Genomic DNA, 21,440 nt, shown 5'->3' with positions numbered 1-21,440 from the left:
ACCCCCAACCCCTATGCTTAGAACCTCTCAGGAGCCTAAATCACCAGCACCAGAGCCATGTACAGATTATCACTATTACTATTGTTATTATTAATATTATTATTAATTTGGGTTTTTTGAGACAGGGTTTCTCTGTGTTGTCCTGGCTGTCCTGGACCTTGCTCTATAGACCATGTTAGCTTTGAACTCAAAGATCTGTCTGCCTTTGCCTCCCAAGTGTTGGGATTAAAGGCGTGTGCCACCACACTCATCCAAGAATAAAATCTTAAGGTTGCAAATGGTAACGTCCAAACTCCCACAAGAGCTATGACAATTCTGTGGGAAGCACATCACAAGACTAGAGCAGACCAGACTGAGGGTCGTGGCTTAGCAGCCCCCTTCCCTCAACAGCTTTACTAGAAACCACATCATTTGATTTGTCCTCTGAGAATGTACAACTCCGTGGTATCAGTGTGCTCACATGCAGTGTGCTCACATCCACGACTGACCACAGAGCTTTTCCACCACCGTGTGAGAAAACCGTGCCCCCTTTGTTCCTGGCTGCATTCCCTGGCTCCTGAGCTCCCAGAAGCCACAGCTCTGTGTGGTGTCTGCAGACTTGCCTACTCGAAGCATTTCAAGACAGAAGCACAGGGCTGTGGGTGGGGGTGGGGGTGTAGTGATGTGCTGGGACTGCAGTGGCGGGTAATCCCCTGTGCCCGGCAGTCCCAGAGCCCTGTTCAGACTGCTGTACACAAACGGGTGCCGCCCACACCAGGTGTCTCCTGTCACCACTGGCTTCTCCAGCCTTCCCCAGGTGTGTCTGTGGTCACTGGGGAGGAGTGGGGCAGGGTTGGCGGGAAGCTTACACATACAATGTCAGCCCCAGGATACCAAAACTAGCTTTAATTTGTTCAAGCCATACAACTGTAAAAATGGTTTCCAGGAGGGAACCAGGGGTCGGTGGCCGTCACGCTCTCCCTAGCATTCTAGAAGTTCTCCAACAAGGCCAGGATGCGCTTCTGCTCGGTCTCCCGGAACTCAGGGCTCCGGCCATCTCCAATGTTCTCTGCGTACTCTAGGGAAAAAGCACAGAGTGAGTCAGGTTGGACCATGTATGTGCTCTCCAGAGTTGTGTCTTTCCACACTGTCCCCAAATCTTAGTGCGCAACTAGGAGTCTGAGGCTTGTGGGCCACGGAGGCCCAGCTCTTCATGGCAGCCACAGCAGCGACCTGAAGGCTCTGTGGAAGGGTCTGACTTAGCTTTCCACCCATGCTTAGCACGTGTGGCTTCACTCTTCATGCCGTCCCTCAACAAAAACCTAGTGGGCACCGATGTGCCTGCACACCTGCATCCCCCAACCCTTCATGCTGCGGCCCTGCCCCCTATATGAATGAGATGTTATGTGACTCTTACACACATCTCTGGGGAACAATGAGGGTCTTTTGTTCTGCCACACAGACAGACAACATTCTTGGCTTTTCTCTCCTATGCCAAAGACCAACTTTGATCTTGGACATCCCAGTCTCTAGAACTTTAAGGAAATAATTTCTTCCTGTATAATAAAGTATCCCTCCTCAGGCATTTTGCTCTAGTATCACAGCCTGACAGGAGAGGAGCCCAGCACGTCTGCTCTGCTCTATTTGTGCTTTGCAGTGAGGCAACATGATCAACAGCATAGAATCATGGGAGAACATCCTAGAAGTGCAAGGATTGAGGCCCACTCTGCTGCTTAAGTAGGAAACCCTGGGGGTATGTCTCAGTGCTAGGCCATGCATTCAGTCCCTTGTACAGCAAGAGGGAAGGAGGACGAGAAGAGAAGGGATTTGCTTCTGCAGTGCCTATTTTCCAGTGAGGGCAAGAAAGGAGATGTAAACAAGAGTACATGGTGGTGGCTGCCAGGAGCTGTGGGGGAGGAGGGCTTGCTGAGGATCTAAGAGGTCAGTGGAGGGCTGCTCAGGGCTGGGGCAGTGAGCAGCAGGCCCTGCTGGGCTGTGAGCGCTGGGGCATTAGCCATGTCACATCCTCTCCTGCCACAGTGTGTTCATTCTGTTTCAATTTTCATGGATGTTCCCAGTTACTTCCCTGGAGGGAACTCATCCCAGATGCAGAGCACAGAGAGCAAGTCAGGCTGTGAATGCCCTGTCCCCATGGCCACCTTAGCAGGTTTCTCAGCCAGGTTGTGGTGGGGGAGGCAAGTCTGGCTGATAAGCCACACCCTGGGAATGTTCACACTTACTGGTGCCTGGTTCTACAGATGTGGCCAAACCACAGGCAGGTCGAAGGGTCAGTTCTACTCATAGAAGCACCCGAGGATGTGAAGGAACTGAGGCAGCTTGCTTAAGTATGGCTTGTGAGAAGAGGGGGAGTTTACCCACAATCAACAGTGGAAAGAAATAGGGGTGAGGCTGATCTCCAAAGTGGCAATCTGCGACCAAAGTAATTCTCTGCTCTTGCCTACTCCTGAGTTCAGGGAAAGTCTGCTCTGTAGCCCCCCAAAGCTGTTCCACAGGGCAGGCCTGGGTGCATTGCTGTGCTGAAGGGCCTCAATGGCTGGGACAGGCGCAGGGTGGACTGGGCAGAGACCGACAGGGAGCTGGCTGTTGCCAGCAGCAGGTTCCCCCACTGTCTCCTATAGTCTCTGGCAGTTTGCATTCACAGTACAGCTGGGCCAACGCCTGGGCCCAGCCTCCACCTTTGTTTCTGGAGTTCTGGTTAGAGCAGATCTTGGTGCTGGCTACCGCCAGTTATTTCAGCTGCTGCAGCAGTTGATAAATATTGAACAGATTCCTCCCAGAGGTCTTGGGGAAGGAAGAAGAGAGATGCTAGCTGAAGGGAGCACTCTGGGGTAGGGAAGAGGGAGTGATGGAGGACCAGGGAAAGGGAAGGGGAGGAGGGGTGGGTTAGAGAGAGGGGGACATCACTGCCCTTCCCTACTTTCACAGCATTTGAAAGGCTCTTAGAATAAGGGCTTTGATGGAGCTCTAACCCAGGCAGCAGTGCTGAACGCATAAATATTAAAGCAAACTTTAGACAGCAGGTTTACCACACAGACATGGAATACAAGCTGTTCTGTTTATGTTGAGAGGGAGAGGGAGGGGGTGGGGAGGGCAAAGGGAAAGCTGTCTTCCAGGCAGGGGTCTGGACCAGTGCGTGCAGCTTGCTCAGAGGAGATGCAGGGTGGAGGAGGGAGGGATGGGCAGGCCAGCATCTCCACCCTGAAGACCTCACTGACATACACCAAACACAAGACATGAGCTCCCAAGCAGGTCCCTCATGTCCATAGTGCCTGCTTGACAACCTGGGGTTGGTGACATGCTTTAGCAGGACACTTTGCTGGGCCAAGGGAACTTATTAAGGACACTTCTGAGTCCTTAATAAGGAGGATTAAGGAAGGATCAGGAAGTTGCTGTTGGTGCTGATGGGCCACATGGCCATTCTAGCTGGCTGGTAAAGCTCCTGCTCGTCCCAGTCTGGAGGCTGGACTGCACTGGCCACAGCTTGCCCGCTGGTTCCTCAGTCCAGGCTGCTGCCAGCTCCAGGCCAAGGAAGAAAGGGCTCCGTGGGATGAGCACATCCTAGACAGCCAGCACACTTCAGCCTTACAACAGCACCCGAGTGACACGCGTGGGACACGGTGACACCACTCAACCCCGCCTTGTGTGCTCAGCAGTCACCCTGCATTCCAGGGCTTCTGGACAACCACGGGTGACACATGATAAAAGTACAGTTAAGCCTGTAATCACGGCTGCACAGGAGGCTGAGACAGGAGGATCATAAGTCCAAGGTCTGCCAGGGCTACAGAGGGAGACCCTTTCTCAAAAAATAAAACAAGAAGAAAGCAACACAAACCCCTACAACCAAGGCCAAGAAGGTGTGTGTGTGTCAGTGGGAGCACTGCTCTTCCTCTGAGGTTGGACTTCTGTCAGAGAGAAGCCTAGGGACCCACCCTGGCACGCAGCTGACTCAGTGGAACATGCCCTGCTTTGTGCCAGGTATCAGGGGTGGAGGCAGGAAGCCACCACAGGGAGCCCACAGGGGAACTGCCCTTCTCAGTCCCTTCAAGGGCCTGTGGTCTTCAGAACCTTCCGCCTGTTTGGGGATGGCTGGACCAGGGAGCGCAGAGTAAGCAGTCTGCAGAGAGCAGGGCTTTAATGAGCCATCAATTATTCGGTGCTCTTGGCACCCCCCAACAGAAAAGGAGGGGGAAACCATGAAAAAGGGGACTAAAAGCCCTAGGAAAGTCCCCTGCTGGGCCTGCCTCATCAGCGGTTTCCTGAGACCTCAAGGGATACATCAGCTGTCATCCTGCCAGCAAAACTTAGGAAATATGTAGGCCATAAAATCAAAGAAAAAAAAGCTCTCATCTAATTAGTATGTTAAAAAAAAAAAAAGGAAGCAACCCAAACTGAAAAACAAAATTAAAATCAAAGAGGACAGAGCGATGAGCTGGTGCTCTTTACTAGGCTTTGTTTCTTCACTCAGTTTGATGGTGACAGGGAGGGGAGAGACAGGGCTGAGAGGAGGGCAGGGCAGGCTTCCTGGGGTGGCCTGCACAGAGCCAGCCTTGATTTACTGCCTGCCCTCTAATCTCAACCCTGACCTCACACTGCCCTGAGGGTCCTCCTGCACCCTGTAATGGGTCAGAGATACAGCACCAGCCCTGAATCACAGCACAGGGATAGGCTCCCCTGCCAGTGTAGAGGCAGGGTGGCCTCAGGACAGGACTGAGACCCTCCTATTATAAAGGTCGGCATCACTGTTGCAGGCCTTCTTGACCAAGTAATGGCATCCAGTTCCCTGCTGTAACTGTACCCGCACACTAATGGCTTCAAATGTCCAAACCCTCTCCTGTGAGCCCTAGGGAGGTGCTTACGGGCTGCTAGCAAACGGTGATGGTTACTACACGTATCCCAAGCTCACTGTAACCCAAAGAATTCATAACCTGCCATGATACCAGTGTCTCACCTGTTGGGACCTAGTCCAGATCACTGACACCTCTGCTCCTCTGCCTGGATGTAGCTGGGTCGGTCTCTGCCCCCTGCCTGTCTGCTGCTCCTTAGCTCCATGTTTACAACTCCTGGGTGGCACTTAGCATGCTATGTCTGTGATCAACAAGGAGAAGGGACGCACTGTCTCTCCTGCACTAGAGGCAGATCTGGGCCAGAGCAGTTTCCACTGAATGTCTGAATTGTAACTGGTCATTGATCCACCTGTGTCCCTCAGATCTGCATCCTCCGCGAAGGTAGGTACTGGGAACACAGTGCCCAGCCAGCACTTGAAGAGCCAGGAGGAATCTTAGAGGACATCAGCACCATGAATCCTTACAGAGGAGAGCTCTGATGAGCAGTGCTGAAACACTGCTGAGTTCCTATTATGAGCCGCTGCCCAGGAATTAGGAGACATGGTGAATACAGCAGCAACACGCCTTATATCATGGAGCCTCCATTTTAATGTGTGAAACAGATCAAATGAGTAAATAAACACATAAATAAAAACAATTACTGACTGTGATAAAGGGCTTGGGAGGAATCCAGATGGGGAGGAGCAGATAGATTCAAGGCAGCGTCAGGAGGCAGAGTGGGCGGGACTTCCTGCAGGGCTAGCTGTGGTCAATGCTGAGAGAACTGGGCTTGGGAGGAGGGTGTGGGGTCCGGTCAGAGGTGGGGGAAGGAAGCCATAGCAGAGAGCAGCTGCATAACCCCCCCCTCTTCCCTCTCCCAGACCCTCAGTGGATAATGCTGTCAGCACGCAGGGTAAGCCAGCACAGAGGGTTGCAGAGGCTGGCTTGAACGGGATGTTTTGAATGACCTAAGGTCCACAAAGAACCGTTCAGCAAGGAAAACATCCACCTACTATGTTTCTAGCCGCTACCAACACTTTTTTCCTTCCTGGAAGCTTGCTGTTTTGACTAAAGGGATGGAGGTGTGGGGAGAAGCCTGGAAGCAAGACAGCAGAGCCAGGGTGATCAAAAGCTCTAATTGAGCACGTAGGCGTGGGAAGTAAATGGCACTTACAGGCTGGAGGGGCACTCACTGGTGGCACCCTCCTCCCCAGGAGGCTGGCTCACACTGAAGGGAACACCCAGGGTCCCCCACAGGGCCAGGGCCACCCCACCCTCTTCCCTTTGAGAGAAGAGCAGATGCTTGTAGCCACTGTCCATCATCAGCATGGACGCCATGGGTGCCACCCTGCAGGACTGCGCCAAGCATATGGCTCAGCCCATACCTTCTTCACTCATACTGTTCTTTCCTCTTGGAATGTCGCTGTCTCAACCCCCAGACCAGCTTCATGCCACTTCTCTTCCGAGGCCTCCCACAGGCCTTCAGCTGAGCCTTACTGATGGCAGTGATGAGCATAATTATCTAACGTTTTATGACCACCATCATCACTCATTGAGCTTATTGAGACTCAAACAGTTCCCATCAACTGCCACAGCCACCTCCTTCACCTGCATGGTGCACAGAGCCTGGGTCTCCTCCTGAGGTAACACAGCCATCACAGAGCCAGGAGGCAAACTGGAGCTGGCCCCACAACCTCTCATCTTCCCAGCTCCACATCTGTAGCAAGGAGCTACAGGCAACTGAGATGCAAAACCTCAGGCAATGTAGCTCATCTAAGCAGTGTGCAGATCAAGGTCCAGAAGGAAAGTGGCTGTCTGTACTCCACCAACTCGACAGGACCCTCAACTGTGGTGTCATCCTGGACGTCTAAGGCCACCATGTCCCAGTTAGTGACAAGCTGAAGTGGCCCACGTTGCTCCTGCAGCCTGAGCTCAGGACAGACAGTCTGCCTTGTGACTGAGGCTCACTGGATGACCAGAAGCCTTTCTAGAGCTACTCCAGCCTGTCAGGTCCAGATAAAGACCCAGGAGCACTTGGGGGATATCCTCGAGAAAGGAGGGAAGAGAAATGCTCACCTTTACGCTTGGTGCAGAGCCAGCAGCACCTTGCTCAACCTTCCCGCACTCTTCCTCGGTGTGCTGGCACAGGGTGAGGTGAGCCTTGCTAAGACACCACCTCAGAGTCACTGCTCAGCTGGTAAAGCCACAGCTGCTTGTCATGTCCTCGTTCTCTGAACTATGTCCTTATTTTCTGCTTTACTGTGGCTTTAGTGTGTGGGTGTAATGTGTATGCACCTGTTGGTGTGTGAGTGCATGCTTGTGTGTGCATACATGTAGAGGCCACAGGTTAAAGTTGGGCACCTTTCTCAATGAGCCTGAACTGACGGAATCAGCTCGACTGGCTGGCCAGCAAGCTCCAGGATCCTCCCGACCCCACCTGCTGCTGTGTGCCAGGCTGTGGTGGGGATCTGAACTCAAGTCCTCGTGCTATGTGAGGCTGAGCACCTCCTCACCCTGTCTATATGAGTTTTAGAAGCGGATGGTCCTGAGCCCGAGTGCTTCTATCTGTGGTCACCGCAGATGGCCCAGCACAGTGAGGTGCAGAGGAGCTGGTGCTTTCTGCCCAGAACATCTGGAGCACCAGTCGCTGTGCACACTTATGGGGTGTGCAGCAAGCATGAGTGGCCCCCAGAGATTCAACCCAGCAGCACCCAACTCACCCTTGATGATGTGCCTGACAATCTTGATGGAGCTGCCACGCATGTTCAGGATCTGGTGAACCCGCTGGCGAATCTAACAAGGACGGCAAAGAATGGGATGAGGAAGAAGTCCCCAGGACACAGTGTCATCCTTACCCCACCCAAAACTGAGGACCACAGCGAGGGGACTACGGGAAGCACTGTTCCTCTATCTATGTGGGTGGCCAAGAAGGAGGAGAAACCCTCCTACCTGGGGGACATTGGCATTGCAGATCTCCGCCATGATGTAGCAGATGTGCTGCAAGATGAAGAGCCCGGCATCCAGGCGCCGCAGGTAGAACTCGTCCTCCATGTCATTGTCTATGATCTCCCCACGCCGCACTATGTCCTGGAAACAAACAAGCACGGGGTGGGTAAGGGCTGGCTACCACTCGGAGAAGCAAAGGATGAATCTCCACAAAGAACAGCACTACCTACAGGGAAAGCCCTTGTCCCTCTGTCCTGAGCATCTTCCTGGTGCTCCTCATTCTTCATGGACCACGGAGACCACAAAGACAAGTTCAAAGCTCAGACTTCCTTTCTGATGACTTGGGGCCAACATGACCTCACTCATCTGCATATTCCATCCCAGAAACGATGAAGAGAAACAGCCTAAGCAAGTATCAGCCTTTCTATTTTAAAAATTAAGGTTTTCGTCTTGTTTTTCTGAGACAGGGTCTCTCTCTATATACTGGGTCTCACTATGTAGACCAGGCTGGTCCTGAACTTACAGAGTTCCACATACTTTTGCCTCCCAAATCCTGGGATTAAAGTCATGTGCCACTGCATCTGGCTAAAGTTTAGTTTGCTTAAAAAGAAAAAAAAAAAAAAAAAAAAAAGCTTAACTGGAGGCTGGGGAGATGGCTTAGTGGGTTAAGTGCTTGCTGTACAAACCTGAGGACCTGAGCTCAGGCCTCTAGCACCCCAGCAAAAAGCTAGCATGTGGGTAGATACTTGTAAACAGTCCTGGGGTATCAGGAGACAGGCACAGGAGGATCCCCGGAGTCCAGTGGCAGCCAGCCTAACCTAAGGGTGAGCTCCAGGTTATCAAGAGACCATCTTTCAGACAAAAAGGTAGAGAGTGATTGTGGGAGACATGTGAACCTCTGACCTCCATATACATGTGTGCACGCATGCAAATGCACTTGCACACACATATTCAAACAAAAATTAAAAAAATAAAGTGATTGACACGCCATACTGGTACATGAGTACGCGGCACAGTACTGAAGTGGAATAGCCACATGAAGGGAATGAGTGGCTCTTTTCTTACACAGCCATCATTTCTGTGTGTCAGGAGGCTTTGACTTGTCTGTAAGTTCTTTATAAAATCCTTTGGTCTACCTCCCCCCTCCTCCCTCCCACAGCTTCTGAGCCTGCCCTTCCCTCCTCTCCAGGAGTTAAGCTGCTTCAGCCTACCCACTCTTTATGCTCACAGGTAACTTCTCCGTTAAGACGTACAGTCCTCCACTCTCCGTCACAAGAACCCAGTCCCTTTCTCCCCATCCTACCCAGTGTCCAGACAACAGGACTGGCATATGTGTCCCCTAGCTTCTGTTATATAATATCTGTGACAAGATACAACTGTCCCATTATTTCTCACAAGTCTGTCATCCCTCTACACCTCCGAAGTGATGACAGGCTCTCTCCAAGACCCGCCAGACTGTCTGTACCCCTCTTCCTTTGCAGCCAATTCTTATTTTAAAAAACAATTCCCCAAACGAAACAGGATTATAGAGATACCATGCACACACCATGCCGCTCTCTTATGCTCTCCTGCGTACAGCCTGTGATGCAGCAGTTTTTAGTGACCACCCTCTAGCCTGCAGCACTTCTAGAACACCACCCCTCTCCCAAGTTGAGGTCAAGCAGAAGGGACTGATGGGAGAATTCTCACCTCCAGTTTAGCCTCATGTTTCCCCAACATGGACCCTGACTGTCCTTCAAGTCTGTGCTATTTTTAAGCAACCTCTTCTACAAAGCCTTTCCTGATTATTTAAGGTCACTGCCTATTCCTTCCTCTATACCTCAGGAGTACCTGAGGTGACACACCCTCTCCCTGTACACCTCTGCCACAGACTCTGTTGTCATCATGTGGACAGTTGACAGGGTGGACTGTGAGCTCCAGGAGGCTGGGCAGGGCCCAGGGTGAATAAGGTTTCTCTGCTGAGGGCCTTAGTGCGGGAATGGAGGACTTGAGAGTCTGCTCCAATCTAAGACGGTCTACGGCGCCCGGCCTACACTTGTGATGACAACAGCCCATTTCCTAATTCCCCGGCTATTTTTATGGCCATGGCTCCTTCTGACAACACAGGCTCCAGTCACTGAGGGAGCCCTGGGGACACTAGAACTAGAAGGCTTAACACGTGGCCGTCAATCTCCAGCAGGAGCCCTTCAGAGACCACTTAGTCGCAGATAATGCACTTCTTTATTTACCCGGGGGGCCAGCCTGCAGCAGCACAAGGCTACTTTTCATTTTGCCCCTAAGGCCTGTCAGAGGGCTGCAAGCCACTCTGCTGTGCCCGGGGATCACACAAGGATCCTCAGCTTCACTCAGTAGCCAACTCCCTGGTAATGTGGTAATCGTTAATGCTTACACAGTAGTCACAAGGCTGATGCCACAGTTTATACGCAGATCCTAACTTCCTGCTCCGGGGGTGGGTGGGTGGGAGGCCCAGGAATCAGGGGACTTCCATTCACAAAAGCATCCGGTGCCCGTACTGTGCATTTCTACATCGCTATAGAGTTTAAGGTCTTATTATACACACATCTCCTTAGGAGCAAAATTAAAGGGGAGAGGGAAGGGATTATTAATCCCACCGCACAAATCAGAAACCAAGGCATGCGGAGGTGAAATTGCTCATTATTCATAATTGCCCGTTAACAGAATACAGACTCCCTGAGGAGGGGACACTTGTCTGGTCCACCTCTCTGTGGAGATGAGTAACAGTGGCAGTTCAGGACCTGGCCTTAGTAGGTGTCTAGGAGCAAGAAATATTACCCTAAGGCAGAGAAGACAAAAAGAAAAATAAATAGGGGAGAGGAAGGAGGCTTCTGGAGGGACTGGAATCCCTGCATCTACCCAGCCACACCTAACTGAGCCAGCTACCATCCTGTGCTAAGCTGGGACTGCAGAAGCTCACACAGTGTCAGGAGCTTAACGCACAGGAGTAAACCATTTCTGAAGGCAGCATGGAGACAGGACATGTGCCCTGCATAAATCCTGTAGGACCCAGAGGCTGGACGAAGCCTGAGGGAGCGGGGAGAGGCTGAGTCTCTAAGCTGGGATCTGACTGAGTCTCATAGGACATACTAGACACAAGAAGAGGTGAATTTCGATGACTTTGATAAGGCCAGTCTAGTCTATATAATGAGACCCTTTCTCAAAAAAACAAAACAAAAATAAAACCAACACCAACAAAAAAACCCAGCCTACTACAAAAGGAACAGCTAGAAACAAAGGTAAAGAGAGGCTAGCCTGGCTGGCCTGGGAGAGCAGAGTGGTGGAGCGCCGTGCATGGACAGAATGGAGGGAGGAAGCAGGGGAGTGGCTTTGGTTGAGACCTTCCAGTAACCAGCAGCTCACATTAGTTCTGATAGATTACTATGGGAGAGCAATACAGGAGGCCATGGGAATAATGATCACTGCTACATCACCCACCCACGGAAGGGAGCGGCTGAGCCCCTGAAGGTGGCCTTTGGTGTCAGGCCATCATTTCTTTCTCCACATGGGCTCTCACACACCATGGTTAGACCAGCTCAAGCAGGGCCACCTCCCCAGGCCAGGCTGGCAGCACTGGGACGAAGACCTGCACCTGTGTTCTCCATGTCAGTGACCAGTAGGCACTGAGGTCAGAATAACAGACAGAGATGATAAAGAGCCCAGGGCTCTACAATGAGGCTAGGCCAGCTGCTTGTGTTCCTCTAATGGCCCAGTGCCCCAACACTGCTTTCTGACACACTTACCCTACAACCTGACTTTTTAACTGTACAGGACACTGTGCCCCCAGGCTTCTCCATGCAGTTCTGTAGAATGCATAGACCCAAGAGACCAACACCGAGTTCCACCTGTCTCTCTCTTTCCTGGAAGCAGCCCCAACATCAGCCCACTCAATGCTCAACTCCAAACACACAGCCTTAGGACTGGAAAGCAGAACCTTCAAGTGCAGACCTGAGAGAAGTCAACAGCTCATCTCCAGGAAGGGTGTGACTGCACTGAGCCAGGCTGGCTTCTCAAGGCCAGGTGTCCACCCTAGCAGTTTCAGAAGTGTCATAGAAAGTGCAGTGCAGTGAGGCTGAGATTTTGGGTGGGCATTTTATCTAACCTGTTACAATTCTGGGCCGTGGGTTTGGGGACACAGAATGCAAACATGTTCTTACTTTTAAGGGGAAACAAAAGAAACAGTTTCTATGTCACTCAGATGGGAAGCAAGTAAGGTTGGGCACAATTCTTTCCAGCCCACCTTCTCACATTCTGTTCTGTTTGCAAAGGACACGAGACAGCAAGTCCCTGCCTTTCTCTACCCTTGGTCTTGCTATGGATGGGCATGGGTAACTTAGGGCCAATTAACGAACTTCTGACTCCTTTTCTTGATTTTCCAAGACACAGATTCCAAGCTAAGAACTTGATTTGTTTCCCAGCATCTTGGCACCACAAAGTCCACATCTGACAGAGACTCTAAGGGTGCCGGAGACTCCCAAATGACATCAGCACAGCTCAAGTTACACAGCTGCCTGGGACTTGTGTCTGGGGAATACAGACAGTTAAGGATTTAAAATGTTCACTGTAAGCTTCTCCATCCAATCTCTTTCCTAGTGAATGGATCCCATAGAGATGCAGGTCTCAGGCATGCCAATGATTTTGTTCTACAGACAGACAAGCAAACCTGTAGGGTAGTGGAGATACACTGAACAAAGTCCGCCCACAGGAGAGGCACATTTCAAGAACGATTGCACAAGGATCAGAGTGCTGAGTGGCCTCTGCATTGTCTACCCTGCAGCCCAGACTTTCTTTAGCACAGTGACACAAATACTAAGCTAACAGATCGTCCAGGGCTGAAGAACCTTCCTAGCTAGGTGCCAGGATTTCTGCCTGTTTGAGGTTGTGTGGATGGATTTAGGCTGACGGATGGTGGTGATCAGGGGAGCCAGTTCAAGAAATGCCTGGTGCTGGAGCCAAGCATTAACACCTGAGCGGGGCATGGCAGTTAACCATTCAGATCACCCTCCCATAAGTAAATTAAATCTCCCTACAACAAACACATAGCTGCTGGGTCTGCCACTGCACTGGGCAGATAATTCACAACCAACTTGGGTATGCAAATCAAGTGCTCCTCTGCTGGGACTGTTAAAGAGATGCCACCCTGCTTACCAAGTTTCAGAAGGAGAATCTTTACATATGCTTCCTGTACATGGAACAGGACAGGAGTTTTAAAGTCTTAAAGCCTTCCAGAGAATCTCTACATATGCTGGAATTCACACGGAATAGGACAGGAGTTACGTTTTAAAGCCTTCTACAGGGGAGGCGAAAGAGACTGCCTTCGGCCCTGTGTGGCCCCTGCTGGGCATGGTTAGCAGGTTTCACCTTCAGATTCCAGAGGGAAAAAGCTGAGACACATATCACGTGACTACTGCAGCCCTTCAGTGGGTGAGTCCAGCATCCTTCCCTGGTGCAAGGCCTTTCCTTTAGTCTGTTCACTTTCAGCAAAAGTGACAGTTTCCCGAGTGCCAGGCTGCCCCGGATGAATAATATTTCTTCCTCTGAACCCCAAGAGGTAAGAGGTAAGAGCTACGACTATATCCACACTCCACACTGGAAGCTTAGGGCAGAGAGGCCCACACCCTGGCTCCAAGCCTGTGCTCCCGTTCATAGTGTAAAAGAGCATCGTCTTAGCAGCACGGACCACTCCAGTATTAGTGGATGAGCATCTGGCCACTGTCTTTAAGTTATATGGGAATTAGTGTAAACCAGGAACATTAAACATAGGGATTCTTGGCCTGCCTTTCTCCCAGTAAAGAAGATATTTAGAAATGAGAGGAGGGCCGGGATATAGCCCAGCTAGAGAGTGTGTACCTCCCACCTCATGCTCCCGACACCCTTGGGTTTGCATCTCAGTCATCTCATCATGGCAGTATCCACCTGCAATCCTACTGCTTGAGGGGTGGAGGCAGGGGACCAGAAACTGAGGACAATCCTCGGTTGGCTACAGGGCAGTTTAATGCTAGGCTGGCACACATGGGACCCTGTGAGAGCATGGTGGATGGGGGAGGAGAGACTAGAGCTAGATCAGAAGATTCCATATTCAGTTTGGGAGACAGAGTGAGAAGACACCCTGCTAGGCTTTGTTTTGCTCACTCTGTACACGAGGGCTGGGATAAAATCTTAGATGGTAATTGAGTGAATGGTGCACTGTAAGTGGAACAGATTGCAGTTCCCAGCAGCATAAGCCTGTCGGAGGGTTGCTAAAATAAACAGATTCATCGCCAAAGATACCACAGAGGGGAATGTGGAGCGTCAAGGTGCTATTACTGCTGGTGTGTTCTCTCTTTCAGGTGCATCTCCACTGTAAATGTTAATCTGGCTTTGGAAGCACAACCAAACCACCCGTTTCCCTTGCCTCCCTCTTGTCACAAGCTCTTGGAGGGCTCTGGTGGCATTTCTCATCTGCCCTGACAGGTAGTGAGCTAGCTGTCTCAGGCTGAGGGAAGGGGACCATCATAAAGAGGTGGCTGTGAACCCTAAATGTCCCCAAACAAAGCCCTTCCTCCAAATGCCTCTAAAATTGGGTGCAGATCCTAGAAGCCTGTCTTCTCGGCTGGGGAAGTGGGAGGCTAGGAATCTGGGGTTGGGTGTGTGTGCATAAAAATCCACAGCTGGGGGCGGTTAGAGAGATGGCTCAGCGGTTAAGAGCACTGACTGCTCTTCCAAAGGTCCTGAGTTCAAATCCCAGCAACCACATGGTGGCTCATAACCATCTGTAGTGAAATCTGATGCCCTCTTTTGGGGTGTCTGAGGACAGCTACAGTGTACTTACATGCAATAAATAAATAAACAAACAGACAAATAAATAATCTTTTTTTTTTAAGTTCAAAACTTCATTAAAATTAGCCTCTCACTGTCGGAAGCATGATGAAAAGGACACCATGGCTGGAGCCCTCTCACTGTCGGAAGCATGATGAAAAGGACACCATGGCTGGAGCCCTGGCAGTACCGAGCACACCACCCAGCACTTCTTGTCCCTGGAAAACTAGAAGAATTTGCTTTGTCTCCTCCCTTGGGAACCAGCTACACCACTTAGTCATTTGCTATGAGAGTTCAGTCCAAGAATTTACACAGGCACGGAGTACACACCAATGGTATGACCAGAGGGCCCCCAGCATACCTGGCCCGAGCAGTGGTGACCGATTCAGCTGAGTGCCAGCCTGGTGTGGAGGCGGCGTCTCGGCCCGGTGTGTGGTGCTGCTCGAGGTTGGGGTCGTGGGGGTGGCAGGGGCTGTGGTACTGCTCTGGATGACTGGATTGTTTCTGTCCCACATGTTTACAGTTTTATTGTTGTAGGTGCTTGGGTCCCCCCAAGCTGAGGTACCATCATCAATTTCCATTTTGCATCGGATGGAGGGTGGGGAAGGCTCCTCCCAGCCAGTCGCCTCACTGCCGTCCTTCTGCTTGACTGGCAGTGGCCCCCCAATCCACCCTGTCCCTGTCTGCTTAACAGAAGCAGCTCCTCCCCAGTTACTCACATTGCTGTCTTGGGGCTTATGAGCCCAGTTCTGCTGGGGACCAGGCTTGAGAGACTCCCCCCAGTTTGTACCTGGATTCACCTTAGCATTTGTGCCACTGCNCCAGCCACTGGTCCCACATCTCGTGGCATCATTCCAACCAGACCCTGACCTATTACCATCAGCATCCCATCCAGATCCATTTTTCTTTCCATCCCCTAGATGTCCAAGGACAGATGATGAATCTGCCCAGTCTCCTGTTCCTGCGCTCCAGGCTGGGTTTGCTCTTTGCCCATCTCCCCAGTTTTGGGATTTGGGCTTCTGAGGCTCACCCCAGGTACATGCAATAAACAAACAAACAATCTTAAAAAAAAAAAGAATTCACAGCTGGCTCTTAGGCCAGGGCCTGGTCATAAGGAAGAGGCTGATTACACAAGCACACTTGCATGTGCCAAGTTTCCACAAATGGCCTTGCCCCTCCTACAACAAAGGGCACTTTCCACTCTGTGTGGCAAAGCTGGTACTTAACCTGGCTACACAGGGTTCCTTGGTTCTGTGGTGATTCCTTTCCCCTAAAAAACAAACAAACAAAACCCCAAACACCCAACTGCTCATTTTGCCAACAGGGAACAAGCCAATCAGTATTGAGAGGCAGAGTTCCCACCATATTATCAGAAAATGATGGTTCTACGGGGGAGAAAGTACATGCAAACTCTACCAGTGAGGACTCCATTGGATTGGAGGATGGACAGACAAGCACGCAGGCCAGAGTCGCTTGTGACAATAATTCTGATGAACAGCCTCTTAAGCCAGGGACTATCTGTGCTTAGGTTCCACTGGGCAAGATCAGTGCTCTTAGACTCACGCTTTCACCAGTAAGCAAAGCAAAGCAGGGAGTTCAAGGGAGGCAGAGACAGAACGGTGGCCAAGTCTCTCATCTGCATCCTGAGGCTGTGGTGCAGATGTGCTTAGTACCACGGCGAGGCTCTGGCCATCCTCAGGGATGGGTTTTTAAGAACTGAGGGAGACTACTACTGCAGCTGCTCTGTATGACAGGCACCACACACACACACACACACACCTAATGACTGTCTACACACTAGAGCCCTGAAGGCTACTGAAGGGGCAGGTAGCCAGTTGCAGCAGAGGAGGGTGCGGAAGAGATGCTGCAGACATAATGGGCAAGTGTCCAGTAGGTGTTCTAGCCTCGGGTCTGAGATTCTTCTGCCTCAGTCTCCCAAGTGCTGAGATTATGGATGTGCACCACCATGCCTGGCTCTTGCAGATTTGAGAAAGTGAATCCAGGAAGCAACAAGTGGCTTCTTCATGTAGTGATGGGCGACGGATGTGGCAGGGCCTGGTTTAAGTTCACCTACAAGCGGATGGTATCACAACAACACTGGCTTGACTGTGTGTGTGTGTGTGTGTGTGTGTGTGTGTGTGTGTGTGAGTGTTGGGGGTGGTCTAAGCAAATATGCACGTAGACACTCTCTGGGTAGGGTGAGGAAGAGCCACAGGGCACACTCCTAGAGTAAGGAGACTAGTTAGGTGGCCACTGTGTGAAAGCAAAGGAAGTGATGAAACCCGTGGCAGTGAGAAGGGCTGGGAGCCAATGCTGGTAGAGCTTGTCTGGTGGATGTGTGGCACGAAGCAGCAGATGGCTTCCAGGGTCTGATTGGTTACATTGGTGAATGGTCCTAGGGTGTTCCCACTCTATGGACCCCATGGTTTGGGTTTGACTTAGCCAGAGGCGCCTATAAGTGACATCCAAGTACACCGGGCAGTGAGCCTACAGAGGTATGGGAGGGGTCACAGCCCTGACCCTTGCAAACCCTACAACAAGCCTGGGAGGTGGCAGAGAGGTGAGATGTTAGCTTCACTGAGTGAGCACTCAGTTTCAGAAAGGTAAAACACTGTGTTCAGGGCCATGACGCTTACGACTTTGGAAGGCAAGTGCAGGGGTGTAGATCCAGAACTCAGACCTACTGACTTCTTTTCCAGTAACTGATTGGAAATGACTGTCAGAGAAGCAGGAGGCACCAAAGGGGCCATGGCTGAAACAGTGGGTGTCCAAAGAGGGCAGTAGGAGACAGGAAAAGACACCACGAAGCCCTCCCCTCTAGCTTCCACTGGCAAACTCCCTGGCTGAGAAAGTCTGTGAGGCACTGGCTTAAAGATGGGCTGAGAGGAACTCTCCGCAGGATGTGCTCTCTCTCCTTTTGAAAGCTTGCTTTGGAAGCTTCCAGAATAGTTAGTACAACAGCAGAAGTCAGATATCCACCTGGCGCTCAGGGTCACGCACCCCATATGCTCACTCCACCCTTCACCCCCGTTCACCCATATCTTCAAGTGAGTTCTGGATGCTGAAGAAACAGCCAGTCTGCTTAAGATATCAAGTCCTGTGGATACTGTTTCATTACAGAGTCCATCTTTTTCTTTGCAGGATAAAGCCTAGAATGACTTAACTGTGGCAAAATTAGCATGCAATTTGTAAGTCATTACGGTGCGAAGTATGTGGTGAGAACACTTTATTGAATAAACCTGCTGAGTATAATTTTCCCAGGAACTAAAGAAAGAAAAGCCTCTCTCTGAGGCTCTCCTCCCTCTTTCAGAAATCCCTGCCAGCACCTATCTAATTACGTCTTGCTTCTGAAGGCAGCTTCTGTACGCTGAACCCACAGGGATCCTAGTCTTTTCTGGGCTTCAGCCTGTTTGGGGAGCCCAGTGAAATCTGCTGAGACAAGCGCCCTGGATATTTACTGATCACGAGGGCTGCTGCTTGCTGGAAGAGTTGGAAACATTACACGGCCTTTAAAAGTTCAAATCTTGTTAACCAGGAGCCCCTGGGGTATGTCCAACTTCACTCTGGATCTCAAGGACACTGAGTACAGCCGGAACACATTGGGCACCAACCAGCCCAAGGCATGGACGGCGCTCTCTTCCAGTTACGCACTGCTGTAGTAATATACTAGGAACTGAAATGCTAAAATAATCTAGTGCTGGAGGAGTCCTATGCATGCTTCTAAGCATGTGTGTTTCCTTAGTGCAGACAGCTGCAGGACTGGGGATGTTGCTCCACAGGAGAGCATTTGCCCTGCATGTGCAAGGCCTGGCTTCTATTCCTAACACTGCAAGCAACAAAACAAGACAAGGCCCATCACCAACCAAACGCTATGGCACTGCTGTAGTCACATTAGAATCTACTTGTGTGTGCGTTCAAGACAAGGCCCATCACCAACCAAACGCTATGGCACTGCTGTAGTCACATTAGAATCTACTTGTGTGTGCGTTCAAGTGTTTTCAGTGAGAGGGGTTGTGTGAGGGTTTGTTGTTGTTTTGTAAACTAAGCACTACCAGCAAAAACGAAAGTTATGGAACAACGTGGAGGTAGGCAGATCCCTCCATCCTTAACACCCAGGGGGCAGACAACGAACTCCCTCTAGGAGCAGTGGTCCTTTCCTCAGGCTCAGGGTGAAAATCTTAAGAGGAGACCATGCTGGGGTGGTAATGGTGCACACCTTTAGTCCCAGTACTGGGGAGGCAGAGACAGGTGGATCTCTGAGTACGAGGCCAGCCTGGCCTACAGAGTGAGTTCCAGGACAGCCAGGGCTACACAAAAAGAAACCCTGCCTCAGAAAAACCAAAACCAACCAACCAACCACCACCAACAACAAAATGACAGGCACAGAGGAAGCAACCAAGCACACTGTCTACCAGCTATGAAGGGACGGGTTTTATGATTATTTCTCTGAGGTGGGCACATATTTAATGAGATCTGACCTTGTAGGAGGCACTAGCTCTAATACCCAAGGCAGGAGGACGGGGCTGGAGGTGTAGGGAAGGCAGAGAACCAACTGGGAGTTAACAGGGACCTCCCAGAGAAAAGGAAACCAAGACTCTCTGCCTGCTCCTGGAGCTGGGTCAGGCGTTACTTCTGTTACACCACTACCTACCCAGTTTCTCCAAGCACAAAAATTCAAACACCTTAAAAACAAATGGCTACCATGGGAAAAGACAGGGCGGACCAGTGAGGCTATGTGTCCTGAGCAGAGAGCCAGGGAAAGGCCACCTCCCTGGTCCCCCTCCTCTCCCAGGGTCTGGCAGTAGACTGAAAAACCCCATCCCTACTTGGTGTGCATGTGGAAGAGTCACAGAGTCATTGGGGTGGCTTGAGCCACTTTCTGGGTCCCTGGCTCTCCCCAGCAGCACACACCACACTCAGATTTCTAATTGGCACTTGGGCCTCTCGTCTTTGGCCAGTGCCTGGTCCAGCACTTGGCCCAGAACAGGAGTCTATCAACATTTGCCAAATGACTGGATTCTCTCCATTGAATCTTGGTCAAGCCTTTTAAAGGCCGTGTAATACAATCCACATACAGAGAAATGGAGGTTTTCAGGGAAAGGTTAGAGTTAGAGACACTGAAAAGCCAATGTTTGACTCTGTTATCTAGAGTGGGTGTCCTTTCAGGCTAGTGAAATACTAGACACTCATTTCTAATCTGAGGGTCACTGCCATCCAAATGCCTTAGAAATAGTGTTTGCATCAGCACTGGTTGAGGAGTTACCACTCGGTGTAGAACGTCTATACTGGGAGCAGGGAGAGCAGCTGTCCATGACTTAGAGAGGACAACAGGAGGAAGGGGTGAAAGGGAGCTTGTGTTGCTCCGTGACACAACACCCATGAGGTGGCTTCATCTGCCAAGACAGCCCAAGTGCTGGCAGCAAATGCCTCTCACCAACGTGCCCCTCCTGCCTTGGCTCTGGGAGCAGCACGAGGCTGCTGAGCACTAATGGCCTTGGAATGTTTGCCAGTGCCCAGCAAAACGGCCTTGGCACCAAGGAGACAGCTGTTTGTCAGCGAATGGTAGGGCCTGAATTGGTGGCACACAGCAGCCTGCTGGAGGCTGGGGGTGGGGCTGCAGCCGTCACTCTCCCTCAGTGCAAACCAATTCCACACCCTCTTCAATGCAGATAATGGATCATCTTTGGGGAAGTACACCAAGGACCCTAACAGCGACGTGCAAGGTGCTCCTAACACTCAAGTGCCTACTGGCCTTCCTCGCAGTGTGTACCCCCACCTCTAACAAAGCACCTGGCCGTGCCATTAAGTGAAACACTAAGCTAAAGGGACCTAGGAGCCACATGAGGAACAGTGACAAGCCATGACTGATAGTAACTTCAAATGGTGTATCTGCCTCCCAGGTTTTCTCCTGCCACTTGGAATCTGCTCCAGCAGGTTCTATGAGGGGCTGTGGCCGGGCCAGAGTTCTGGTGGTGTCATGGCTGCTCTCACACAGAAGTAGAGCATCTTCATTTGTGTCTAGTTGTCACTCTCGAAAAGAAAGGCTCCCTTACTGTGGCACTCATCAGTCCCCCAGTGCCCCTCAAGTACCAGATGGAATGAAGGAGCGGGTGAGGAGCGTGCCTAGGTACCTAAGCCTAGCTCAGTGTTTACAGACTCAGCCTGTACCTGAGGTTGTATCTCTGTGTGAAGAAGAAAGACCCTATCAATCAATTCAATCAATCAGCCAACACTTGAGTACTGACTGGGCTTAGAGATCACAGGCAAGCTCCAAGAATGAGAAACAGTTACAGTCTACTGCTCTGCCTAGGTGGATTTGTGCTTTGTGTGAGAGTTGAAGTGGCAAAGAAACAAGTCTCAGGCTCCTCTGTTCACCCCAGCTCCAGCCTGGCTGTGCAGTGCAGATGAGCAGAGTTCTGCAGGCTTCGGGGTGGATGCCTAACACTCCTGATAGAGAGGCTCCAAAGCTGCGAGGGTCTCTTCAAGGTGAGAATTGAGAGATTCAGAAAATTAAGATCACAAGGAAACTTGGGGCTCCCGCAGACTGCTAAAAGCAGGAAAGGGCTCACACTGTACTGTGGCTACACACTGGGGGGTGTCCACAGGTCAGAACACAGACTGGACAATAGGCAAATGTGAAAACTTGTTCTACTTAAGATGTGTGTTAAGTAAGGCATAGGCCTGGAGACTGAATGATATAGAGGCAGGGAGAATCGGGGCAGGGCAGCAGCTAACAGAAGAGTAGGTAAGGCCCCTCAAGAAGGAAACCCAGCCAGGCTCATGAGTTTCCTGGGTCCTCAGAAAGCTGCAGGACCAGAAGACAGGACCAGGTATGCCAGCTAGGGCTTGGCCTGGCCA

The 21,440-nt window shown here is 51.1% G+C and overlaps 1 protein-coding gene across 1 annotated transcript in view; it reads right to left on the bottom strand.

Annotated features, from left to right (window-relative positions):
* Positions 1-863: 863 nt before the first annotated feature.
* Ctnnbl1 (catenin beta like 1) overlaps positions 864-21,440 on the bottom strand; it is a 158,905-nt gene continuing 138,328 nt past the window's right edge. Inside the window, exons 14-16 of the mRNA XM_021154657.2 lie at positions 7,773-7,910; positions 7,544-7,616; positions 864-1,057 (exon numbers count right to left, since the gene is read on the bottom strand). Coding sequence (XP_021010316.1) covers positions 969-1,057; positions 7,544-7,616; positions 7,773-7,910 — 300 coding nt within the window. The 3' untranslated portion in view covers positions 864-968. The remainder of the gene's footprint in view (positions 1,058-7,543; positions 7,617-7,772; positions 7,911-21,440) is intronic.

Source organism: Mus caroli, chromosome 2 (assembly GCF_900094665.2).
Source record: "Mus caroli chromosome 2, CAROLI_EIJ_v1.1, whole genome shotgun sequence".
Lineage (NCBI taxonomy): Eukaryota > Metazoa > Chordata > Mammalia > Rodentia > Muridae > Mus > Mus caroli.
The sequence above is the reverse complement of the archived record's forward strand: the minus strand, read 5'-3'. Positions and strand labels throughout refer to the sequence as shown.